The 21,873-nt window shown below is 37.2% G+C and overlaps 2 protein-coding genes across 4 annotated transcripts in view; one reads left to right on the top strand and one right to left on the bottom strand.

Moving 5' to 3' along the window:
• Window positions 1-1,721, top strand: part of PLPP1 (phospholipid phosphatase 1) — a 126,124-nt gene extending 124,403 nt beyond the window's left edge. For all 3 annotated transcript variants that reach the window (XM_058309092.2, XM_058309090.2, XM_004459333.5), the window contains exons 5-6: window positions 598-774; window positions 1,250-1,721. In XM_058309092.2, coding sequence (XP_058165075.1) covers window positions 598-774; window positions 1,250-1,381 — 309 coding nt within the window. In that variant the 3' untranslated portion in view covers window positions 1,382-1,721. The remainder of the gene's footprint in view (window positions 1-597; window positions 775-1,249) is intronic.
• Window positions 1,610-21,873, bottom strand: part of MTREX (Mtr4 exosome RNA helicase) — a 121,194-nt gene continuing 100,930 nt past the window's right edge. The window contains exons 24-28 of the mRNA XM_058309088.1: window positions 18,242-18,347; window positions 15,049-15,105; window positions 13,371-13,533; window positions 3,537-3,641; window positions 1,610-1,889 (exon numbers count right to left, since the gene is read on the bottom strand). Of these exons, the coding sequence (XP_058165071.1) occupies window positions 1,837-1,889; window positions 3,537-3,641; window positions 13,371-13,533; window positions 15,049-15,105; window positions 18,242-18,347 (484 nt within the window). The 3' untranslated portion in view covers window positions 1,610-1,836. The remainder of the gene's footprint in view (window positions 1,890-3,536; window positions 3,642-13,370; window positions 13,534-15,048; window positions 15,106-18,241; window positions 18,348-21,873) is intronic.

The raw sequence follows: 21,873 nt of genomic DNA, 5'->3' as shown, positions 1-21,873 counted from the left end.
AACAACCCTGGGCATACCCGTTTTCCCATTTTGTTTTTGTTTTTTAAAATATTTTTATTTATTCCCTCCCCCTCCCCCTCCTCTCCTCTGCTGTTTTTGCTGTCTGTGTCCATTCACTGTGTGATCTTCTGTATCTATTTCGTCTTTTCTTCTCATTTTTTCTCATCTAGACTTCACTAGGATTTGATCCTGGGGACCGCTGATGTGGAGAGAGGTCCCTGTCAGCTGCACCACCTCAGTTCCTGGTTTCTGCTGTGCTTCACCTTGACTCTTCCCTTCATCTCTCTTTTGTTGTGTTGTCTTCTTGCTGTGTAACTCACCTGTGCAGGCACTGACTCACTGCACGGGCACTTGCATGGGCACTCACAAGGGCACGCAGCTCACCACGTGGGTGCTGGCTCGCTGTGTGGGCACACTTTCTCTTCTTTTTCACCAGGAGGCCCCAGGGATTGAATCCAGGTCCTCCCATATGGTAGGCAGAAGCCCTATCACTTGAGCCACATTCGCTTCCCCCATTTTGTTTTGTAACTCCATCTAGATAGCAAGATACTTTTTCAGGTGGTATAGTAAAGAAATTATTTTTATCTTTTCTATTAGCTTTATCTTCAAGCCAGGATGAAAGGAGACTGGGCAAGACTCTTACGTCCCACACTGCAATTTGGTCTTGTTGCTGTATCCATTTATGTGGGCCTTTCACGAATTTCTGATTACAAACACCATTGGAGTGATGTGTTGACTGGACTTATTCAAGGAGCTCTGGTTGCAATAATAGTTGTAAGTATACAGGGCAGCAGCCTGCATGTAATATTGATAAGCACTTGGATAAATTTGTAGGAAAATTCCGTAGTAAGGAAACTATGCAGTGAGAATGTGGCTTAGCAGTTGCTGGTGGTGAAGAACCCCAGTATTGATCCTCTGTGTACTTTTATTGTAACAAGTTCTGGCTAAAAATATGTTAACAGTTTTCTGTTTGGTATGCATTTGAAAAAAACTAATTGACATATAGTATAACTCATTAAGTGCTGGTAGATGAAGCTCTTTGCCAAAGAGATAAAGCAACTCCCAATTTGGAAGAATCTCCTTTAACAAAAATTTCTATTAGCCACTAATTTTATATTCTTGTAATCTGTACCCCAGTGTATATCCTTTTGTTTATTTTTGCAAAATGCTTAAAACTTTTTATGATTTTTAAAATTATGTAAATTATGTTAAATACGTTCCCTGACTGAGTATAACCTGTTTTATACAGGCTGTGTATGTATCGGATTTCTTCAAGGAGAAAGATTCTCCTTTTAAAGAGAGAAAAGAAGAGGACTCTCATACAACTCTGCATGAAACAGTAACAACAGGGAATCACTATCGGAGCAATCACCAACCTTGATGGGTGGCAGGATGCCCAGACGAAGCTGGCCTGCTTTCTAAAGGATAATGATTGCACTGGAAGACAAGAAGATGCATCTTTCTTCCTGGTGTACAGGCCTTTAAGGGACTGCTGCTGCTATACCTCTTGTATGCCCACTTTACCTGTGTGTATATAGTTACATTTAACACAGTGGTTATCTAATAGCTCTAAGTTCATTAAAAAATTTCAAGCCTTTCACTAAAACAATGCCCCACCTGTACATTTTTTATTAAAAAAATGTATTGCTTATGTACAAACATGTATTAATATGCTCGTTAGAATGATGCTTGATTTAAATATAAATACATATTAAAATTTTGAGGATGACTGTCTTGAGATGGAAGAACCAAATCAATCCTTGTAAGTATTTGTAGTCTATTGCAAGCAGACACGTGGTGAACAATTTAAAATCGCACATTCCTTAAGTTGACTCTTCATAAGTACAGGCTTGCAGCAAACACAATATCTCTCTTGATTTTGGTGATTCCTAAGAGGAAAAAAATGTGGTTTAAAATTTCAGTACCACAAAGAATATAACCCCACTCCATTGGGGTTTTAAATAATTAAATTGGTGGAAAATAAAGATACTCTGAACTTCTCTAGATATCTTTCAGACCAGCAAAGCCACCTCTTAGAGATAAAAAGCTTAGAAACCAGACCCGGGTTCTTAGGACTCTTGACTCTAAAGCACTGTCTGTACAACTATTCAAAGAATTATCTGGGTAAGGACAAGGCTGTCAAAAGCAGTTGGTTGATCCAAAAGCATGGATTTTCAACCTCCTTCAGAAAACAATGTGTTTTTGGTTACCCTTGTGAAATTCTTTCTGAACTAAGAACAGATATTAAAAAAATCTTTTCAACGTTCATACCAAGACTTAAGTCCTGAGTGAATAAATAGGTGTGCTTCTTTCAACAATGTGGAAACATACATAAGTCAGCACCTGCAGACCTCTTGAGCTTCCTTGGACACTAAATGGTTAGCAGAAACCACTAGCATTGATTGCTAGTATCTGAGCAAGAATGTGGCTGCTATTCTGACTTCTTTCTCTTGCCTGAGATTCAAGTGGAAAAGACAAACCTATCTACAGCATGCATAACGTCCTGACTCCCTATTTAAAAAAAAAACTACCACCACCTCGATTCTGGCCATCTTCTCTGGTCTCTGTGCTTTACAAATCTGCCTACAAAGCAACAGGAAGAATTATCCTTGTAAAACCCAACTAGGGGCATACGACTCCTATTTTCTACCTCGGGGCCTTCAAGTGTATTCTTCTGAGTTAGGGGTTCCCCAGACCATCTCATCCATCCCCCACTTCCCCATTCTCTTTACGAGCTTTATTTTTTTTTCTGTACTACAGATCACCATCTGACATATTTTAATTGTTGACTTGTTTACTGTCTATCTCCCTCCACTAGACTATAAACTCCATACAGGGAGGAATTGGTCTGTTTTTGTTCACTGCTACATTTCCTGCTTCAAACAATGGCTGATACATAGTACATACACTAAGTATTTATAAATGAATGTATGCATAAAATCTCAAACATATTTATATAAATATGACTAGATGCTTCTCCAAGGCAATTCACTGGGGAGCATAATAAAAAGTACTCCTAGGGAAGTGGACTTGACCCAATGGATAGGGCATCCGCCTACCACATGGAAGGTACACAGTTCAAACCCCGGGCCTCCTTGACCCGTGTGGAGCTGGCCCATTCGCAGTGCTGATGCATGCAAGGGGTGCCCTGCTACGCAGGGGTGTCCCCCACCACAGGGGAGCCCCACGCGCAAGGAGTGCACCCTGTAAGGAGAGCTGGCCAGCACAAAAGAAAGTGCCGTCTGCCCAAGAATGGCACCGCACACACCGAGAGCTGAGACAACAAGATGACGCAACAAAAAGAAACATTCCCAGTGCCACCGATAAGGATAGAAGTGGTCACAGAAGAACACAGTGAATGGACAGAGTGCAGACAACTGGGGGGAAGGGGAAGGGGAAGGGGAAGGAAGGGGAGAGAAATAAATTGAAATATCTAAAACAAAAAAACCTCCTAGGTTGTGGTTAAGGGCTTGAGTCTCAAAAAATTTCCTGTATTACTTAGATTACTACAAAAAGCTTATGGACTAGATACTGACCTTCTGCAAATTTATTCTCCAGCTCTGTGTTTCCAATGGCTTTTGCTGCTTGACACATTTGTCGAAGCAATTCTTCCAGACGCCTCATACAACGAATTATACTGCCTGGACAGAAAGGGAAACAAATTACCAGTTAAACAAATAATCAGGAACAGTAAATCTTGTTAAGTGACAAGGCAAGGGAACATGCAATGATTAACTCAAAATACTTTAAAGGACTTCCCAAGCAGTAAATTGAGCCAGTGATTTGAATGGCTACCTGCTAAGTACTAGGCACTGGGAAGGCTACAAAGATGAAAGGTGTCATTACCACCTTTGTAATGGGTAGAGAGAGACATAGATTTATTATAGTTTGTTGACACCTGCTATTAAGGAGGGAGCATCTTTGGGTGAGGCTGGCAAAGATGAAAAATAATCTGGGTCTGTAAGAATGAAGAGGTCTCTGACAGGCAAGGACAAGGAAAGGCCACTGAGGACAAGGCAGAGAAGCCTGACAAACTGCAGCTACCAAAGGGCCCTGAGTGTGGCCTACTGAGGTGTCTGGATGCCCTTCTCCGAAAATTCAAAAGAATTCCACATGAGGTTTTTAAGGAAGGGAGTAAGAGGATCATTCGTCTTCTTGAGCTTAGACTTTTTCATCAGTGCTTTATACAGCATGTCCTCAAGAAAGCCTAGAAGAGGAGACAAGCCTTTTCCCATGGGACTTGACACCCTGTCTGAGACAGTTGACGCTGTAACAGTTTCACTTCTGTCAGACTTGTGGAATGAGGTACCTGTGATCCTTTCTCTAAATGCTATCTGCCTAAGTTTAAAACTCTTAGGACTTCCTTTTTACTGACTGATATATATACTGTATTTAGGAATATCAGTTCTCTCTCAAGATGCAAGCTGAAGGAACAATGCACGTACAGTTTAAACCACAGTTTAACAAGGGCTTCCCTGATGTCCTGCAACCATGAACATTGAGAGTTCCTATAATTCACTCCTTGATCAATGCTATGGGTTCCTTTTTTTTTTTTTTAATCTTTTAATGCTCTCTACATTATGGTCTAATGTGCTCAAGGTGGATAAACAGCTGAGAGATTCAACTTACAGAGAACAACTGAAGGAAGCAGATGTGGCTCAACTGAAAGAGCGCCCACCTACCACATGGGAGGTCCAGGGTTCAAACCCACGGCCTCCTGGCCCGTGTGGTGAGCTGGCCCATGCACAGTGCTGCTGTGCACAAGGAGTGCTGTGCCACACAGGAGTGCCCCACGCGCAAGGAAGGAATGCTTGTGCAAAAAAAGTGCAGGCCACTGAGGAGTGACACTACACACACGGAAAGCTGACTCAGGAAGATGATGCAACAACAACAAAAAGACAGATTCCAAGTGCCACCTGACAAGAATGCAAGCAGACACAGAAGAACACAGCACAGCAAATGGAATCGAGGGGGGGTGGTGGGGGGGGAGCGGAATAAAAATAAATATTTTTTTTAAAAAAAGAACAATTGAATTTGAGCTTGGACAACAGCAAAAGTGTGAGCCTTTTATATAACCGAGCCAGCACAATCTAGCAGTAAGCACCCATGCATGCGCAGAGCATCGTTTCTCTTTGGGGCGGTCCTAAGAACCCAATGAAATACCGCTCAAGGGCTGGATTGATGAGGAAAACGTGTGGTTTGTGAATACATCTATGGGGCAGAGCAATAATACAGGTATACAGCTGTTTTAGGTAGATGGCTTATGGGGTTAGGAAGGAAAGGACCACTACTAGCCTATGTCACCTCAAAATATATACGGGGGCACCCCATTTAAAAGGATGATACCATCTTCTCTATACAAGGTTATTTGCCTACTTTATTCTTCAAGGACTTAGCTAAGGCACCAGGAGTTAAAGGAAAGAAGACTAAAAGGACACAGGTTTTCGTCCAGAATCTGCTATTAAGTAATCAGCTTTGAGAGCTAAGCCCTTGCTCTACAATTCTCTTTCTCGTCTCAGATTTAAAGTAATAAATAAAAAAGACATGACGGGTCTACCTAACTCTGAATTTGTCTCACCTGAGATAAGAGATGTACATGTTCTTTGAAAAGGGTAAATCCCTAAAGGAATGTAAGGTGATGATAAAGCCCTTCAGTCAAAATATGCAGAGTCCATAGCTTTTTTGGTCCTCCCTCTTCTATCAATAGGTCCATGCAATTCTTAAGAGAAAACCTCCAGCCCATGGTTCAAGCCTATATGCACTCTTCTAAATATGATTCAGTCAAAGCTCCTTGGCTTCTAGCAGAAAAGTGGCAGTGAGAATAGAAACAAATTCCATAAAATTCAGCCATCAAAAACCAGGTGCAAAAGCAATACTCCCTCCCTTGCTCCCATCTGCTCACATCTTAAAATAACCCTGAAGGCTTTCTTGTACTATAGAAGAGTAAGGTACTTGATGTTTATAAAGAGACTTAGGTATTAAGGAAAGATGAAACTGGGGTGAATCTGTTTTGAAGAAAAGTAAGGCCCAATTTTTTAGTGCTTATGTTATGGCAGGACCGTACTTTCTGCTTTATGTTAATGTTCTTGTTTAAGCATCACAATTCTATGTGATAGGTACTTTTATTATCCCTATTTTACAAAGAAGAAAAAAGAGAAGCCCCAAGAGGTTACACATGTAACTTGCCTAAGGTTAGAGCCCAGGATAAATAATAAAGGAGTAAATGAGTCAGAATTTGTATATTTCTACAGCCCACACACTTAAGCTTATTACATTATATTGCCTCACACAGAAATGACTTATCGATAATAAATGTGTAATACTTTTAAAAATTTTAATTTACAATTAAATTCAGTCTATATATTTAAAAATAATTAAGAAAAAAATTACTAATATTTTAAGTAGACTTTAGGCCTTAATCTAAACTCTTCTGGAATAATCTTCATTGCCAGGTAATATCCAAGAATTTATATTAATGGATTTCAAGAAACAGTAAGTTGTAAAAAATATGTCAAGATAAAGCCAAAGGGTCTGCTTTCTGAATTTGGCAAGTAGGTAGTCTAGGTGACTTTGTCAAGAGTGATTTCAGTGCATAATCAGGGGCTCTGAACTACTATGGATCAAGAAGGAAGAGGGAGGGAGGGAACCGAAGATGGTCGACTCTCAAGTACTCTTTCTAGAAGCCTAGTTGTAAAAGGAAGGAGGCATTCAGGGTGATGACAACTACAAGACGAGAGCAGCAGCTAACATCTTGAATGCCAAGTGCCAGGTCTACAAGCATTGTTCTCTCTCAACCTGAGATAGGTACTATTATCATCCTTGCCCATTATACAGTCAAAGAAGCTGAGGCACAGGGCTACAAATCTAGCGAGTGGGTAGGATGTGAACCTGGATTTGTGTTCCTAACCACTGTTATAACAGCTGAAGTTGGAGAAGGTGTGGATGAGAAATTAAAGTATATTTATGTGCTAAGGAGTGAGGAAGCAGAAAGGACATGATTCAAGGAGGGTGGCAAAAAGTGCGGCGGAAACTCATGGGATTCACAGCAACAGGGAGGAAAGGTGCTTCCTCTGAGGTAGGTAAGAGTAAGGAAAAGGACATATGCATGTGAGTTTGTAAATAAGAAGACAGACCTACTGTCTTCTCCCTTTTCTCTGAAACAGGAGTGATCAGCTAGAAGGCTGAGGTGGAGGTGAGGTGGATGCTTGATGAGAACAGTAAAGGTCTGGAACTGCCCCTAAGAGAAGTAGTCCTGCACAGAGGGTAAAGGCACAGCCTCTTGAGGTGGACACACCTGAGATTGCATTTCAACTGTGCCGTATACTTCCTGAGGAACTATACTCATCAAATGGAACTAACAAGTTATGAGGCAGACTAAATGAAGTACTATGTATAGTTGAAGCTCAGTAATGACGATGATGACTACTATTATTATTACTAGGAAGGTTTAATATAATTCTGAGGTTAGAGACTATGGCTTTTTGGTGACATCACGCCATATGATTTTTCTCCAGCAGATCTATGCTAGGAAAATAAAGGAATGGAGAAAGTAGATTAATCACTTTGATTAAGGTTGGTGTTGCATACGGCAGATGGAAGAAGAATCCCATCTATTTGAGCATCTCAGAAGGAAAGTTCTCTCTAGGCAGAGTGGCTGTGTCTTTTCCACAACAGGCCTCCATGAGTTATGAGGAAGTAGCTATATGATATTCACCTTGAGTTTACTTCCTGTTACTGAAGAAACTCATTCCAACCCCAATAAACAATTTCAAGATTTTGAAAGAGAATAGATGAAATAAATAGACTTCCTGCTTCTTTTACCAGTAACCTTTAACAGCAAATATTGATTTCACAGAAGCTACAGTTTCCTTCGTAGGAGAGGACTCTAACTACCTTGAACATTCCTACTGCCACTTTAAAATTGAGACACAGAAGTGGTTAGTGTTTTCAGGTTAACAGTTTTAGTGCGAGGACCAGAAACAAAGTCTCCTGACACCCTACTCTCATCTGAAATGGTGGAGACAACTGGATCAGCTGCCCTTAAGCAAGGGCTTCTCTTTCAACCTTGGAGCTCAAAATTCAGGGAAGAAGAATCTCAGACCTTCACAGGCTTGAACCTTGTAAAGCTTGAAGATAACTATTCTTTTGCTGTGGATGTGGCTGAGGAAATTGACAAGAATGAACAGATGGTTCATTACTTGGCCTAAGCAGGAAAAACTTAAAGCAGAATTTAATAGCATTTAGTTACTCAGTAGTAAGAATTAAAATGCACAATATACAGTGAAGCCACAAATCAGGAAAGGATGGGGCCGAAAGCAAAACCATGAGGTACACTCACCACGAACCAGCTTCACAAAAAGAAGTACAAAGAGTATTAGCCTATTCCCTGAGGAGCAAGAGGCAGCCAGGACAGTCACTAGCCCATACGAACTATCAATGCTATTGTGGAATCAGAAGACACTACCCCTTAGTTCCACTGGTAAATCCAAATGGACACCACATCCAGATTTCAACTTCTACTCACCCTTTTTTGGGGCGCCCTTATGGAGACACAAGCAACATAATGAGGGTAGCAGTTCTCAGCTGGGAAGTCTATGTTCCTTCCCATCCTAAACAGAACAGGGCTCTAACTGCTCATAAACCTTCTGATACCATGAACTTGAATGCCAATAGGAAGCTCTGGTACATGTTTCAGCATTAATTTAAGCAAATGATTCTGAGAGCTCCATGTATATAATATTTCTGTCTTAAGATACTCACTTGCAGTCTGGCCCCTCAGTTATATCTTTAATGTAGTGTTTTATAGATTTCAATCATTAGCACTATCACCCAGATTTTTGCTATAACCATTTTTAACTTAAATAAAAACCGCTCGCTTATTTTTTAAATAAATGTTATGGTTATAAAAATTAACAAGAAGGGAAGCAGACTTGGCCCAGTGGTTAGGAAGTCCGTCTACCACATGGGAGGTCCGCGGTTCAAACCCCGGGCCTCCCTGACCCGTGTGGAGCTGGCCCATGTGCAGTGCTGACGCACGCAAGGAGTGCCCTGCCACGTAGGGGTGTCCCTGCACAGGGGAACCCCATGTGCAAGGAGTGCGCCCTGTAAGTAGAACCGCCCAGCGCAAAAGAAAGTGCAGCCTGCCCAGGAATGGCACCACACACACGGAAAGTTGACGCAGCAAGATGATGCAACAAAAAGAAAAGAGATTCCCGTGCCGCTGACAACAATAGAAGCGGACAAAGAAGAAGACACAGCAAATAGACACAGAGAACAGACAACCGTGGCAGGGAGAGAAATAAATCTTTAAAAAAAAAATTAACAAGAAATCCCTATCTCATGGGGTTATTCTAAGAAATGAATGAAATAATGTATATGCAATACCTATCAAGTGTTAACACAATAGAAGTTCAATAAATGCTGGCTATATTTATTTCCATTCTCAGCTGCTAGGTAATATAGGAATCCAGTTACAGAAACGTTTGGGTATCTAGAGAAGGTGAGGGAAGGGATAGAAGAAGTAATTACCAGCACATTACCTAGGCAACCAGATAGTGTTTATTTATGCAAATACTTCTATTTGAAGGAAATTAAATTTGGTAATGGCTTAAAAGGTAAATATATAGCACTTAAAAAAAAAAGGAACGGCAGATTTTCACATAGAATTTAGGATTGAAATGAAATCCTTTATCAAGTCTTCTATGTAGGGCATCAAAGAGCCAGTTACCTCTCTCACAAACTTTGTTTTGACTGATTTCAAATGTGCACCAGGAAACAGACAACCTGATATGGTTTCAGTATTTCTACCAATTGAGTAACTCATGTTAATAACCAGAATCTGCAAAAGTTATCAAAGGTCAAAGCGTATGAAGTAAACTACTAAGACAAAGTTTAAACTAAGGCAAGTGAACAAACATTTGAGCCAGTGAACACCACCATGTCACATTTTATAAACACTTCAATTTCAGAAAAAAACGTAGTTCTGATAAAATCTTAGATGACAAGAGAACAATTAAGAAAATGAGACCAGTAGGTAATTTGTGCATACAATGGCTATAGTTGGTGCCCACAGAATCTTGTCAACAAATTACCCTGTGTGTGCACAAATACTGTCCCCAGCTGCCTGCAGCATAGAGGCCACTCCCCACAGGGATTAAGGAAGACTACTGTTCAGCAGTGCTTTATCATCCCTACCTATTGCTGAGGATGCTGTTGGAGTCCAAGGACTCTCGTTACTTTAGCTTTGGAGGTCTTTCTGCCTCATGAATCAGGACCAGCTAGACCGAGTACTAGACAAAAGCTTAAAAGCCATAACCCACACCTCGGCTACCTTAAAGCTGACCAGAAACAGAAATAAGCACACTAACGTACCAGTGTAATACAAATCTTCTTTTCTAGTCCTGCCAAAGTAGACAGGGAAACCAAATTCTTGCTAGTGACTGCCTATTTTTTGTTGCCAACTGTTGTGGTAAAAGACACATAACATAAATGGCAGCATTTCAACCTTTTAAAAGTGTACAATTCAGTGTCACTGACCTTTTTTATACTCAGCTTATATCACCATTGTGGAAGAACTCACAATTAGATGTAATTCACAGAGCATAAAATTCACCCTTTTAAAGAATACAATTCTGTGGCTGTTGGTATATTTACAGCCATGCAACCATCACAACTATTTATTCCAGAACATTCTTATCACCCCAAAAAAGAAACTGTGCCCATTAGCAGCCACTCCCCATTTTTTCCCAATACCCCCAGCCTTAGGCAATCACTAATCCACTTTCTGTCTCTGTGGATTTGCCTATTTTGGACATTTTACGTAAATAAATCATACACTATGTGGCCGTTAGTGTCAGGCTTCCTTCATTCAGTTAGCTAATGTGGCAAGATTCACCCATGTTCTGGCATGAATCAGTACTTCATCACTTCTGATGGCCAAATAGTATTCTATTATATGGATATTCCTTACTTTATTTACCTACTCATTGGTTGGTGGACATTAAGGCCCATGTGCTTTTTATAAGAACATTTTTATAAACATCAGGCCAACCAGGTTTTTTAACAAAACGGCATCATCCTCACTGAGGACAGAAAGCAGCACATGTCCCTGAACAGTGTTTCTGCCTCCTGCTTTCTGGCATCTCCTCAAGGGTTTCCTCACACTTCATGCCCTGACTCTTAATTTAATACTCTATCTTGGTAGTTTTAATGAACTCGGCCTGAGGTTAGGATCACAAATATACTCCCCTGCAGGCAAGGTAGAACTACAAACTACCCTATTATGCACCACTTATGTTTTATGCCACTGTCTTTGACTTCTCAGAAAGGCAGATATTATAAAAATATGCACTATAATTAACAAGTCTTAGAGTTAGGCACAGAATATCAGAAGTTTCATCTTTATGTTCCTTTAAAGATGTCAGACTGAAGAGAGATAGTGCTGTATTTGATTACGCCTTTGTGCCCCTGAAACGTAAGCTGTCTTAGATCTACCTAGGTTCTTGTGTGTTAAGCAGTGTTCACTAGTGAGGCATGTTACAATTTCCTCTTTTTACACAGACCACAAACTGTAAGAGACCTTCTTATCAATCCTATAAACATATATTTTCTGTGGATGTACTGAGTAGTCTAGACTAGGTTTTAAGAAGTCGTTAGGTGGTCCAAAATTCAAGGATAAGGTATTGTGGCGTTTGGATGAAGTTATCAACTACCATATGACTTGCAGCCACAGACACCAGGATTCAAAACACAGTGTTATCATGTACTACCCGCCACAAACATGGCCAAATTATTTATCTTTCTGAACCTCAGTCTACTTGTGCATAGGGGACACTGTTAATATCTATCTTGCCTTGCTATTCCGGTGATTAGATCTCAGTCATAAAAAGTGCTTAGCATAGTGAATAGACTTCGTAGTTACTTGATAAACAGTGATCTTCCCAATCACTGAATTTAATAATGAGAAGAGGATTTTGGGGGACCACTTTACTAAATGATCACTGCAGTGGAGATGTAGAAATTTATAACCCTTAGGACAAGGACTAAAGCACACCAAAAAATTAAAAAAAAAAAAAAAAAAAGTACTTTATAACATTACCTCAAAACTCAATGCAAAAAAAGTTCAGTGCAGTGGAGTAAAGACTTGTAGTTTAAAATTTTAATATCGTGTTTCAAAGAAGTTTAACTGGCACATCATAAAAACATTTGATTCATAAATTCCATAATCTATTAATCTTTCATAATATCAGGTGAGAAGCATATATTGGGCATATTAAAATGTACCTTTCTTCTGAAAATAGTACTATAAGCAATAATAGCAGTTTAATAACCTTATAATCCCTATGAAGTGCAAGCTCATTTATTTTCATTTTTTAAAAGTTCAATGTAAATATTTAATTTAGTAAAAACAATTCACCATTATAAATGCCTGTATTACCCAATCTTTTCCCAACTAAAACAGCATCTCTAAATATGTTCTTTGAATACTCTGCTTATATTTTTTGCTTCTTATAATTCGCTGATAATTATTCCTTATATATTCTCTCTGCCTTTATTTTTTCATTTATAATTTCTTTCCAGTTGGGTAAGAGTTATTCTTCAGTTTCTTAAAATTCTACTTGTTAAATTTAATGCTGAAGTAACTTCTGACTAATCAAGTTTGTTATTAAAAATACAACGACAGCATTTTTAATGGGGTTATATAACAAACTGTCATGTGTCAACTTGGTCAGGTTTTGGTGTCCAGTTGTTTAGTCAAGCAAGCACTGCTCTGGCTTTAAAAAGAAGTGATGGTTTCAACTGTCAGAAGAGAGAACTTCCATCTCTACTTCAGCCAGCCAGCTTCTCGTGGAGAATTCACTAAAAACCTTCACTGGAGGTTTAGACCAGCTTGCAGCCTGCCTTACAGTATTTGGACTTGTATGTCCCCACAATCATGTGACACAATTCTTATAAAAATCTCATAATATTTAAATATACCTCCTGTCAGTCCTTTCCCTAGAGAACCCTAACCAAAACACAGGCCATTAAGTTCTTACGAAGAGAAGAGAAACAAAGAAGCAAAAATATCTACACAAATATGACTTATTTGGATCTTGTACTTTTTTGTGATTGCAGCAATCTAGGCACACAATTATGAAATGTTGAAATAGTTTCCTAAGGTATTTACAATGAACAGACTGCTTATTAAATAATACAAATAAGAAGGATTTGTAGAAAATCCTTTTCATCTATTTAAGCAAATGATTCCTTATCCATATATAAGGTATATAAACGATTCCATATTTTTTTTTTCCTCTTCAGTTAAAACAAGATTATAAATATACTTCTTATATTAGAAAGAAATGTATGTATATGAAATTTAATCATACCTTCAAAGACATCCGTCATTTTGCAGATATGGGCAAACGTAGCTCCAGTTGCCCAGGTATATACTACATCCATTAAGTGAGGTTTGAACGAGCTTAGATAAGTTTCCTCATCAATTTCCAATTTGGCCTCCGCTGAAACTTTTGCAATTCTTTTAGCACATTCCTTTAAAGACAAAAGATATACTCAAAATTCTTTACTAATGATACCCAATATCACTTTTCTCTTTAAGTTCCCAAAGCCAGTATTATAGAAAGTCCCCTTTTCTTCCTAGGTATTGTGCCTTCAATTTGAATGTTTTGCCTCAAAATGGGTACAATGCCTGTTAAGTGATCATACAGCCAAGTATTCCTATTATTTTGAAGTAGTTTACCAAGAAAAATATATCAGGAGCATGATTTTCACCCGGTTGTTCCTTACCTATCAAAATCAGAATCCTTCATTAAAATTATTAAAGAGTAACATTTAACAAATATCTAATTATCTTACTAACAAAAGACACAAAAACAAAACATATTAAAAAATACAAATCCTATAGCAAAATGATGTTTTTCCCCAACACTGCTTAAAAAATATGAATCTCAATAGTTCCTTTTTCCCACAGTGAAAAACTTAAGACTCCTTCTTTCTTGGTAATCTAGGAGGCCAAACTCCTATAATTATAAAGATGAACCTGGTTCTGGAAGTTTAAATTTCTTAGTAATATTAAGGGATAGTAAATGTCCCTTTGAAGGGACCTTGTTTATGATGACTTTTTCATTCCTCTCTTGCAATGCCTTACCTCATCCTTCCCCATCTTTCTGACTAATGCTGAAAAAGGTAGATAAAATCAGTTTACCCTAAGAAAATAAAACCACAACTTAATATAAGCTACTATTGGCTTTGAGTATAAAACCACAGATAAACAATTTCTTAGGATAAAACAGATTTTAAAACTTTGTTGTAAAGTAGAAGAGAAAAATATGCAAAAGTTAAGTTAATTAAATAGTATTTCATCATGCCTTTTTTAAAAAAATATTTATTTTTAAATTATTTCTCTCCCCTTCCCTGCCCCCCCCCCCAGGTGTCTGCTCTCTGTGTCCACTTGTATTCCTGTCAGCGGCACCCAGAATCTGTGTCTCTTTTTGTTGCATCACCTTGCCGCATCAGCTCTGTTTGTGTGGTGCCATTCCTGGGCAGGCTGCACTTTTTGAGGCCCCCCTACGTGGGGACACCCCTGCGTGGCATGGCACTCCTTGGCTGCATCAGCACTGCACAGGGGCCAGCTCCACACGGGTCAGGAGGCCCTGGGTACAAACCTTGGACCTCCCACGTGGTAGGCGAACACCCTATCCGTTGGGCCAAATCCACTTCCCACAATGCCTTTTCTTAATTATTAATTAAGGAAGAATCAGTGACGGCACTAAAGTATAGGTATGTTATTTACATTATGCAGCTTTAAATGTGTACTCACAGCAACTTTATACAAGTTATTACAATGATTTGGGAGAATGTTAATTACTAAAATAAAATTATAAGTGATGCTAATTAAAATTAATTAATGACATGACTGACATAAACATATTTAATCTTGAAGGGAGCTGTCTCTGTGGAATGATAAACTTCTATAATTGAACAGGCAAAAAACGTTTGTTTTATAATCTAATATTTTAAAAAAACATAAAATTCAAAAAATCATACCTGCATTTGCCGAAGTGGTCCTGCTAACTGCTCTGTTAATTTGGGCATCTCACTGGACTATATAAAAGAAAAGGGAAATTAGATGTAAAAACCTACATTTTAAAGTACAGTATATACTACATGAATTACCAAACATATGATAGTTTCCATAATACCCATTAATATCATTATAAGACCTTGGTCATTAGCATTTAGAGTATCTCATCTACTCTAAATTTATGGAAGCATAATCACCACTCCTTTCATTCTAAATTATAATCTTTTATAATTTCAGAGGAACATATACTACTGCTTAATTTGCAAAGCTGGCATTTTCTGAAGATAAATGGAATCAAAAGAGAATGTAAATATTTTAGGCATGTATAGGTTGCTAATTACATCAACATTATTATGACTACGTATTCAGTTTTAGCTTCTAGGCAACTCTCAGTCTGTGGAAACTGATAATCTGGCGTAAAGAAAATAAAAAATAATACTCTCAAATTTTATTTTACAGATATTTCTAGTTCTCTAACCAAGTTAAAAGTTTAATAGTTAAAAGTTTAATCTGAGATTCAGTCTTCATAATACTGCCTTTTCACTGGTGAAAAGTTTGCCAATTTCCAGATCATGGGAGTTTTCCCTTTTACCCCTGATTAGCCAAATAAACTTGGATGAACTGCTTGAATCACCTGTGCACATGGTTCTTAACTGACTGTCAAAGAGAAACAGCAAAGCTAGATGTCCAAATCCACAGGTTTGTGATGAGAATAAGGCTTCTTTTTTTTGTGAAGAAATTTTTACAGAGGCAGAGTTAATACAAGAAAATAATTATAAGACTGGTATGTATGTATGTGTGGCTTAGGGTTTAAAGTAATTATAGGTAAATTTTTTTAAAAAAAGCAATGATAGGTTTGATGCAATAGATCTGTCTTTATTTCAAACATCAGTAGTTATATAGGACTTGGTTTTCATCTGCATCATGATACACGTATATTATCTATTATAATAAATAATGAATCAGGTTCTGTATTATTATTCCTATTAAAACCAAAAATCAAGATCAATGCTGAAAGAGCAAAATGGCAAGAATGAACTTGACATCTCAGTTTAACAGAGAAAAGAATGTAAGACGGCTGAATGTTTTTGATTTTGTGTACTTTTGTAGTCAAGATACTGATTACTTCCTCTCTACTGGTCACTGGAAACACTACAGATCGAAGGCAATAGTCCTCATGTAAGTTAGCTAAGTGTGATTTTACCAATGCTCTCCCACCAGGTATGAGCACAATGTATTCCCTTATTTCTCTTTTAGGTCTCAATTCAAATTTCACCCTATCAGTAAGGCCTTCCCTAAGCACCTTGTTTAAATCAGTAACCCCATCTTACCCATGATTTCTATCTGACTTCTCTATTTCACTTTCTCCATAACCCTCATCGCTATTTAACATAATACATGTGTACTTTGTTTCTCTTTGTCCACTAGTGTTTAAATACTGTGAAAGCAAAGCTATCTGCTGTACCTCTAGTGCCTACATCTGTGCATTACACACAGGGGGTGCTTAAAAAATATTTGTAGATGCTTGCTATTTGTCATATAAACACTGAATGTAATCTTTAATTACTTTTAATGTTATAAAAAATGTAGGGACACAGTTTTACAAAGAAAACATTTTTAAAGCAGAAATTAGTATACCAAGTGAACTCTATCATAAAAGTATCTTACCATGTGTACTCTAGAAAACATTCAATGTCAGTTTTAGAAAAAAATTCCACCTTGATGTCGAAAGGCAACACCATGAGAATCAAAGACAATATAAACAAATTGGAGATTCACTTAACAAATCTTAACTGTGTATACTGAAATCCTGCTTCAAGATTTAAGAGCTGTGGTTTGGCTAAGACCAACTTCTTTGAGGAGATAAGATGCTTGGATTTTTGTGGTGCCACGTTTTAAAAACACAGTGCAAGAAATTAGCCACAAGACACAGCATGACAAGGGTAGCAGTCCACCAAGTCTCAATCTCTAAGCCTTAGATCTGTTCAAAGGAAATTTGTAAATGTCCTTAACTATTATTTTGGAGATTGATGTAATAATTTTTAAAAAAAATTTATTGAAGTACATCATCCATACATGAACAGTAAGTATATAGTAAAAGTTGTGAACTTACAAAATAAACATGTATAACATCATAAAGGGGTCCCATACATCATCCCACCACCAACACCTTGCACTGTGAAACATCTGTTAGAACAATGCTAGAGTATCATCAAAATATTACTACTAACTACAGTCCATATCTTACATTTGGTGTATTTTCCCCCAAACCCACTCTATTATTTTTTAAATAAATTTTTATGATGTAATACATTTTCGAACCAAAGAAAAACACCCAAAATATTTTGTAAAGTAATGCATTCCTCCTGTGTGCAAAATTACTTCATATGTATATGGCAGGTATTCTCAGAAGGACATGAACTGTTCTATTCTATTATCATTGTCCCTATAATTCTAATCAGTAATCAAGAACCTGGAAGAAAAGCAGCCACTAACTACAAGATATAATTTATTTATCTGACTAGTATTCTTTGGTGCCACCTCTGACCCACATAATTTCAAGAAATAATTTACATAATTAAAATTCTATAAGCCCATAATGATTTCAAATAAGATAATAAAAAGAAATAGCTGACAATTAACAGATAGGTAAATGGCAAAAATGAAAAAAAAAGTCTTATAATAATTTACTTAAAAGCCATACTAACTGTATAAAGTAAAGGATGATCCTCTAAATGTGTAGATAGCAATTTAAATTATTTTTAGATGGCACATTTCCTTACCCTATTTTCATTTTATGTACTTCACCTGCAACGAATCAAGTCTTAAATGCATTATTTTAAATTTGGAATGTGAGAAAATATTACTTACTTTATAAAAAAAAATGTTTAGAATAAAGTAGAAGGATGATTAGCATTCGAATTATCTAATTAATTATGCTGGTTTATTTAAAAATTCCCATTTCATACCCCTTTCTGATAATATGTATTTAATTATATAATTCTCTTGTCCTTCATGTGTTAAAGCTACTATAATTAACAGTCCCCATGATATATAAATGTGAAATAATATTTTTAAAATAAAAAACATCCATAATATTTCTACAATTATAATATGGGAATTAAAAAGTAAAATTTACTAAATTTACTAACTCACATTCTCTTGAAACACAAAGCAGCTCAGTAATGCCGTTGCCTGTTCTGCTGACAGATCATTAAAAAGGCCATTAAACATCATCTCAGTTAGAAGGAGCTCATCAGCACTTTATTGCCAGAGAAAGAGAATTTCAATGTCAGAATATGAAGATACAAAAGTGCACACAAACATCCTTAAATTTATCAATTAGATACAAAGATGCCTTTTAATTTTTTAAGCCATTTTACAGAAGAATAAAGGGAGAATGAAAAGCAACTTTATTAGAAATCTTAATTAGAATATACACATAGTAAACCCACCTTCTATTTCATATTTTCCTAGTTTGCAAAAGTGTATATAACCAAAATGGCAATGTCTTTTGAATGCAACTGATTGTTGCTGATCAACTGCATCCATGAACTGTGAATTTACCCATTTTTAAATACTGATTCTGCATTCCAAATATATCCTTAATAGGAACTAGCTCATCATTACTTCTATTTCTTCTTGTACTTGCATTGTCAACATGCAATACTGATTCCAGATTTCAAATACATCTCTATTAGGTTCCAGATTATCATTATCTTTGGCTCCTTTTCTTGCATGATCAAAATACATTATTTTTAAAGATGATGACAATCCACAATGTTTTTAGCTCCATAATCTTAAAACATTTTCATTTTTAGATATGTTATAAAAAGGATTATAAAGATTAGAATGATCCATTAAACTTTTTTTTTTTTTTCATTTCTTCATCTCTTTCTTCCAGGTTCCCTATATATAGAACTGCCTTCAGTATTTAACCATATTTGAACCACAGGAAAATCTGGAGCACAAAATCATAAAAGACAAAAGACTGCTGCCTCAAGTCCTTTAAACAAAATAGTATAGACCAGTTCTTATCACAAAATGTTCTATAATCAAGCCCTTCCTGTTGAACATCTCTATTAATGAGAAAATCCTATTTCTTTTTTGTTCTTAGAAATACATAGTTCATTCACTCATTCTTGAGTCTGAAAATTTGCCGAGGGTCTGAGATTTTGCTTATATCATCAATTTCATCATCATCATTATCTTTCTGAGATCATCATTTGATTTTATTGCATAATAACTGCAAAACATCTTCCCTGTTATTTTTGTTTTTGCCATCAAGAGTAGAACATGGAAAGTTGTGAGGTTTCAACTGCATGAAAAGCAAAAAAGGACTAAAAGGATGGTGTCTCCAGACTTCTAACACCAACGTCCCATAAAGTATCTCAGATTGATAAAAGAGCTTAATGGACCTACATTGTAATTGTAAAAAAAAAGGAAAAAAAAAGTAAATTTTCTCCTTGTTCTTTGGAAAATCTTTAAGAAAGAATTAAGTCATGAATTATCAAACTTTACAAATAGGTTTAACTCCTCAGAAATAAAACTCAAAAGCTAAATTTGGGTTCCTGATGATAAACAGACAAGTTAAGCAAAGAAGACCACAATATAAATAAGGCAAGACTATTTATTTCTAAGAGCTACATCTAATGTGGGAGGGCAGATATGTAAACCAGTAATCACAGGACTGTGATCTAACAGAGTGCTCTAACAGAAGCTTAATACAGGCTGTTAGGCAAAAAAGGTTGAGGAGCCTAAAATCAGATTGGAGAAATTACTGGAAAACTTTTCTGAGGAACAAAAAAAAAATATGGAGTTAGAGAAAAAGAATGCTAAGCAAAAGGAACACCTGTGAGGGATGTGGCACTAGACAGACTATACAAGCAAGTAAGAACAAGAACATACTAAACTATAGAATTCTAAAAGGAATAGGGACTCGCTGGGGATTTATTTATTTATACGTACCAAAATAATGACATGATAGGATTTTAGTTTGGAAAGATTACTCTTAAAGCAGTATAAGGAATGGGTTGTAGAATTTCAAGATAGGAGGAAATGAAAAGTTAGGAGGGCTATTGTAATCATGTAGCCAAGAAATGATGAGAGATACACATTAGCCAGTTAGAGTAGTTTAAAGGGCAAGGATGCAGAGGAGATGCTCAAGAAGATGTGGGAGGATAGACAGAGAGACAGGAGTCGAGGATGACTCCCAAATTTTATACTTTAGGGGTAAGACCTTATCCACCAAGATAATGCCCAGAGGAAGATGCAAATTTGGGGGTAAAGTTAGGTTGATACTGTTATCTCTAAAAACTACTTTATAGTAAAATCAATACCCATCTTTCCAAGATTAAGTCTATATGCAAATAACTAAGAAATTTATTTCTATATTAATGTGTAACACTTGGTAATATCAGAAGAGATTAATACTAATATTATTAATTTTGGCATATGAATCAGAGGGATCAGAATTCTAGTCTAGATTTAATTCTCAGTAAATTATTAATCGTATGGTACTTACATTTCTTTAACTACAAAGTAGGAAAGCTGAACTGTATCACAGGATGAAGGAAAATTAGAAGCCTGTGAGCCAAATCTAACTTGAAGAAATGTTTCCTTTGGCTTTCACAGTAATTTACAAAATAAACCTGAATTAATTTGTGAACATTTAAAATCAAGAGATTTCATATGAAATCCTGGAGTTTTGGCTTCTCTAAATGGGAAATTTTTAGGTTGTATTTCCCCGTGTTAAAAATAACTTGGGGGTGAGTAGTTGCTGCCCGCTTCTAGTGGCCAAGAGTTGTGCTATTCACTACAATCTCCCAGGCCCTGCAGACATCTAAGTTCATAACATCTGGGCTAAATTTTCAGTAAGAATTATAATGTAAGTCTTCATAAGGAATGTCCAAAACTATTAAGGCCTATAATTCCCTTGCCCTGTCATTCAGTGCCATGCTGAGGGCATAAAAAACTGTTTCAAAAATGTCTTTTATGGACTTACTAAGAATGATGGTCGCTGTATGGACAAAACCAGATATATGGTCCATTATTCATGGACCACCAGCTTGTGACTTCCAAATTAAGGAGGACAGAGGTAAGTGGCTCCAAAGGCAGAAAGGCAATATTTGCCCCAAGGTGGTAAATAACTGATGGTTTTTAATGAGCTGTATTTCCATGAATTTTATTTTGTAAAGATGTCTACAACAGCATCTCCTATCCCATGTTCTTCTAGAACTCCAATGATCTATGCAGACTGACATTGTTCACATGTGGCAATTTAAATGTGAATTGTATGAAATTTAAAATTCAGTCCCTCAGTCCCACTAGCCACATTTCAAATGCTCAACAGCCATATGTGGCCAGTGGTACTTTAGAATAGTGTAGCTATAGAACATTTCCATCATTGCAGAAAGCTCTGTTGAATAGCAGCCACTTTCCCATCCATTAGAGGTAGACTCTAATTTTCCTCCACTTGAATCTGAGTGGGTTTATGACTCACATGTAACCAAGAATATGGTGGAACTGATGCTGTATGACATCCAAAGCTAGGTAAAAAAAGGTGAGGCTAGGTTAGAAAAGACAACACGACTTCATCCCTGGCCTGCAGAAACACTCATGCCTGGGGGGGGGGGGGGGGCGGGAAGGGTGTGTATGTGTGTTGTGTGAGAGAGAGAGATCCAAACATCCCCCAGCTGTTCCAGGTGAGGAATGTGGTTACAGCTCAACCACCTGTCTAATGGTAATTACATGGGACCCTGAGCAAGAACCATCCAACCAAGCTCTTC

This window comes from Dasypus novemcinctus, chromosome 2 (genome assembly GCF_030445035.2).
Source record: "Dasypus novemcinctus isolate mDasNov1 chromosome 2, mDasNov1.1.hap2, whole genome shotgun sequence".
Taxonomy (NCBI): domain Eukaryota; kingdom Metazoa; phylum Chordata; class Mammalia; order Cingulata; family Dasypodidae; genus Dasypus; species Dasypus novemcinctus.
This window is presented reverse-complemented; position numbering and strand designations above follow the sequence as displayed.